This window comes from Nanorana parkeri, unplaced genomic scaffold, assembly GCF_000935625.1.
Source record: "Nanorana parkeri isolate BGI_ZX_2015 unplaced genomic scaffold, ASM93562v1 scaffold13, whole genome shotgun sequence".
In the NCBI taxonomy this organism is placed as follows: Eukaryota; Metazoa; Chordata; class Amphibia; order Anura; family Dicroglossidae; genus Nanorana; species Nanorana parkeri.
Genome location: NW_017306281.1, coordinates 1104 through 6127, shown reverse-complemented (window position 1 = coordinate 6127; position 5024 = coordinate 1104). Strand labels below are relative to the sequence as shown.

The 5024-nt window shown below is 46.4% G+C and overlaps 1 protein-coding gene across 1 annotated transcript in view; it reads left to right on the top strand.

The window, feature by feature from the left end:
* Positions 1 to 1071, top strand: part of IFT81 (intraflagellar transport 81) — an 88234-nt gene extending 87163 nt beyond the window's left edge. The window contains exon 18 of the mRNA XM_018556719.1: positions 1032 to 1071. Coding sequence (XP_018412221.1) covers positions 1032 to 1071 — 40 coding nt within the window. The remainder of the gene's footprint in view (positions 1 to 1031) is intronic.
* Positions 1072 to 5024: the final 3953 nt, after the last annotated feature.

The following is a 5024-nucleotide window of genomic DNA, read 5'->3' as shown; positions in this document are numbered from 1 at the left end:
GGGCGGGCTCTGTCAGCTGCATGTCGGGGGGGATCTTTGTCTGCTGAATGTCGGGGGGGGAATCTAATGCATATCAGGGGATATGTTGTCTCTAGGGGGGACCTTTTGCCTGTAGGGGGGATCTGTTGCCACATCAGCATTATGGTTTCTTTCAAAGGGCTAGGGTCTATGGTGGGCTTTACTGACTCTCGGGTGGCTGTGCAGGTTCTATGGTGGGCTATGCGGGGTCTACGGTGGGCTGTGCGGACTCTTAGGTGTGCTGTGCAGGTTCTGTGATGGGCTGTGCAGACTCTCAGGTGGCTGCGCAGGTTCTATGGTGGGCTGTGTGGATTCTCAGGTTGGCTCTGCAGGTTCTGTGGTGGGCTGTGTGGCCTCTCAGGTGGCTGTGCAGGTTCTATGGTGAGCTGTGTGGACTCTCAGGTTGGCTCCACAGTTTCTATGGTGGGCTGTGCGGACTCTCAGGTGGCTGTGCAGGTTCTATGGTGAGCTTTACGGACTCTCAGGTTGGCTCTGCAGGTTCTATGGTGGGCTGTACAGACTCTCAGGTTGGCTCCGCAGGTTCTATGATGGGCTGTGTGGACTCTCAGGTTGGCTCCGCAGGTTCTATGGTGGGCTGTGTGGACTCTCAGGTTGGCTCCGCAGGTTCTATGGTGGGCTGTGTGGACTCTCAGGTTGGCTCTGCAGGTTCTATGGTGGGCTGTGCGGATGCTTAGGTGGGCTGCGCAGGTTCTATGGTGGGCTGTGTGGGGTCTATGCTGGGCTGTACGGAGTCTATGCTAGGCTGTACGGAGTCTATGCTAGGCTGCGCGGAGTCTATGCTGGGCTGTGTGGGGTCTTAGTAGGACTGTGCAGTCTTACCAGGGGTCCCGTAAGGTCAGTCTGCGGGTAAGGGTGGTGTGGATCCACATAAGGAGGAGGACATATTCGGCAAGGACTGTACTCAGGAAAGCTGCCGGAACCTTGCTGGGGACCTTGGCAGCATTCCTATGAACCCCGGCACTTGTTTACAGTGCCTACTCCATTTTTAATAGGGAGAGGTGCGAGAGCCACATGAAATGGCTGGAAGGCTGAATTCGGCCTTCTTTTTGACATATGTGCATGTATGGAGGGATTTGATGCCTGTAGAGGGATTTGCTGCATGTAGGTGGGATCTACTGCATGTAGGGGGATCGTTTGCCTGTTGGGGGGATCTGCTGCCTGTAGGGGAGGATGTGCTGCCTGTAGGGGAGGATGTGCTGCCTGTGGGGGAGGATGTGATGCTTGTAGGAAGGTCTGCTGCTTGTAGGAAGGTCTGCTGCCTATAGGGGGATGAATGGGATGGTATTCGTCTGCATTTCTGTATCATGTATTGCTCGGATTCATGTCCTCTATAGCTGATGGTATTCTGCCTTGCTGTATAATGTATTGCTGGAATTTGTAGTCCTCTATGGCTGGTGCCATCCTGCATTGCTTAAAGTCTGAAGACCCCAAGTCTGCCATCCTGCATTGCCTAAAGTCTGAAGACTGAAGCTCTGGTTACGCCACTGCACAGGACACCCCATGTTGCTATATTGCAAGAAAGCTACATTTGAAATTCTTTGACAGTTCTCACCGTGGCGTTAGATTAAAATGCAAAGGTACGTTTTAAGAACATTACATTACGAAATTACTTGTGTAGCAACTATGTATGCTATATATAAAATATATATATATGCACAATTAGAGCTTTCTTTAAGTAATCTTAACATTGTCTTGTTGCATCATGGGTGAAGAAAAAAGCTATTGCTAGAACAATTTCCGATATGCCTGTTCCCAATCTCATTATTAGAAATTATAAAAAGGAGGGATAAATGTTGGTCATGTATGTATTAATTCCTAAATGATTTATTCTGCATAGTAGAATGAACCATGAACTAATATTAAATGTGATAACGAGGCAGCCAGTCAGATGAACAACTTAAATTAATATTTACATAAAACTATCCTGAGTACTGTAAACAACCTCTGCCACTGGTAAAAAATTGGCAGACAACTTAACAGCCCTTTTAATAACAGTTAAAATACTGTTAATTGGCTTAAACAAGAGCAGGAACAGGATCATAAACATGAGCATAAACAGCAACAGAAAACAAAACACGGCCCAAGGAGCAATCCTGTGTCGGGAACAACATTCCATTCTGGTCAGCATGGGTATCCGGAACGCGCCTGGGGAGCGCCGGAAACCAGCCCCTCCCCCCACAGATGGGGGGGTGGGCTATCTCAAGGGTGTGGAGGCAAGTCCAATCCTGAGTACCAGGACCTACCTCATGTTGGAGTGAGGACACACAGGGCTGAGACGGGAGGGAGTCCTGGGAATCTGCCAGCTGCATGTCAGGCGACTGAATTGGGGATCGAGGGTTGCCGGAGCCACGAGCATCCTCTGGGTCAAGTGCCTGCGTCATAGGGCCGCGTCCCTGCTTCTTAGCCGACAGGAGGCCTGCCGCGGAGGCCCGCGTGAGCGCCATAGCAGTAGTAGGGGCGGGTGCCGGCGTCGGTGTAACGGATCGGCGGGTGAAGAAGTGATGAAGGAAAGTGGTGCGAGAGTCACTATGAGGTTTCTGCTCCTTGGGCATGTAGAACAGCGGTATGTACAGTCTATTGTATCGTCAATCCTGCTCAGTGAGTGCAGAGCTCCCCTGGGTTGCTTCCTCACGCGGCCATGTCCAAACCACGCCCCAGAAAAAAGGATTTGAGCGACTTTGACAAGGGCCAAATTGTGATGGCTAGAGGACTGGGTCAGAGCAACTCCAAAAACTGCAGCTCTGTTTCTGGTCTGCAGTGGCCAGGATCTACCAAATGTGGTGCAAGGAAGGAAAACCGGTGAAACAGCGATAGGGTCATGGGCGGGCAAGGCTCATTGATGCACGTGGGGAGAGAATGCTGGTCCATGTAGTCTGATGCAATAGAACAGCTACTGTGCCTCACATTGCTGAAAAGCTTTGTGCTGGTTTCGATAGATGGGTGTCTGAACACACAGTGCATCACAGTTTGTTGCGTATGGGGCTGTGTAGCTGCAGACCTGTCGGGGTGCCCATGCTGACGTGTGTCCACCGCCAAAAGCACCTACAATGAGCACATGAGCATCAGAACTGGACCACAGAGCAATGGAAGAAAGTGGCCTACTCTAATGAATCACATTTTCACATGGATGGATGGGTGCATGCGTGTTGCTTACCTGGGGAAGAGATAGCACCAAGATGGATTATGGTAAAAAACCGGCAGAGGCAGTGTGATGCTTTGGGCAATGTTCTGCTTGGAAACCTTGTGTCTGACCATTCATGGATGTTACTTTGACATGTACCACCTACCTAAACATTTTTGCTGACCAAGTAAACCCCTTTATGGAAATGGTATTCCCTGATGGCAGTGGCCTCTTTCAGCAGGATAATGCCCTTCCACACTACAAAAATGGTTCAAGAATGGTTTGAGGAACACAACAACGAGTTTGAGGTGTTGACTTGGCCTCCAAAATCCCCAGATCTCAATCCAATCGAGCATCTGTGGGATGTGCTGGAAAAACAAGTTCAATCCGTGGAGGCCCCACCTCACAATTTACAGGGCTTAAAGGATCTGCTTTTGACGGCTTGGTGCCAGATACCACAGCATACCTTCAGAGGTCTAGTGGTGTCCATGCCTCAATGTATAAGATTGTGGCGAATGGTATAGAGGAAACAAACTTTTTGTTATGTTCTATTCTGGGTTCTTGCAGCCTGGAGGCTTTGTAGAGCTTTGAGGATAAAGATTCCATTCCTAGTCACACCTGTCCACAGGTCTTTTTATGTGTGAGGTGACAGATGCTCCGGTCTCTCTCTAACTATCTGTTGTCATAGCCTGCTGCTGGGTAAAAAGGCTGGCTGCTGATATAACACTAAAAATGTAAAAGAGCAACGTGTTTGTGTTGGGGAACCCATTAGGGGACCACCATGTTAGTCAGGAACATCGGATTAGCACATTTGTTTTTGTTTGCGTCATGCTATAATTCATCCCCCTCTCATCTCTCCGTGGCAACAAAATAAGCATTGGCTATAGAGGAACTAATAGCGATACCATACCAGTTATTGATACGTATGCATCTCTTGTGCTTTTTTAGTTCCGTTTTATCTATGGATATGAACAGAAATGGAAAATTGTACACATGGTATAATGTATAAGCATTTATGCATGATATTTTAATTTTACATTTATTGATTGTGTACAATCAAATAAAAATTACAATTAAAAAAAGAGGCAGGGCCTTGTGACACTGCAGCATTGACACATGTGGAAAATGCTGACTGATGTTTCAAATTTGCCAAGGAACACTACCATACATGAAACATGATAGGATACAGTGCTAGAGTGTATTTTTTTGTAGCCAATCTGCACGCCATTAATTGCTTTCATACATCTTCCCTATACTGTGCACATGTATCTATCAATTTGCTTTAAATTCATACCTGGAAGAAGATTGATTAATAAATCTTCCATCATTTGGGTTGTGCATTTTTTTTGCTATTCTTGTTACATTTAATTTTTATGCATGCAGTATTTATTTTAGAATTTTAGGAATATCTTAGTGACTATTCAGCTACGTCTGTTGCTATTTGCATGTGACCCATGTGTAGAATAAACTGTCATATTTTGCTATTTAAAAAGTAATTGTCCAAACCTATAGAGCGTTAACACATTGAAATAATTATGTACGATAGTATGGTCATTTCAGTGAATTTCATAATGGACTTAAGTGAACTGCTGCTCAGTAAGGGAAATGACAGAAGGTTGCCATGACAACATCCTACGGAGAAGTTTGCCCACATGAAGATTGCAGTTAGAGTTGGCTGTCTTTCATCAATTTATTGTACATCTTCAACAATTCAAATCAAGATTTGCATCTTACCTACCAAGATTTGTTTTTAATTTAAACCTGAAAAAAATGACATGCATCATAACCACACATTACGTTTGCTATTTCTGTCTCTTCTATGTTTCCATCCTTAACCAGTTGACATCCGCGGTGTTAAACCCCC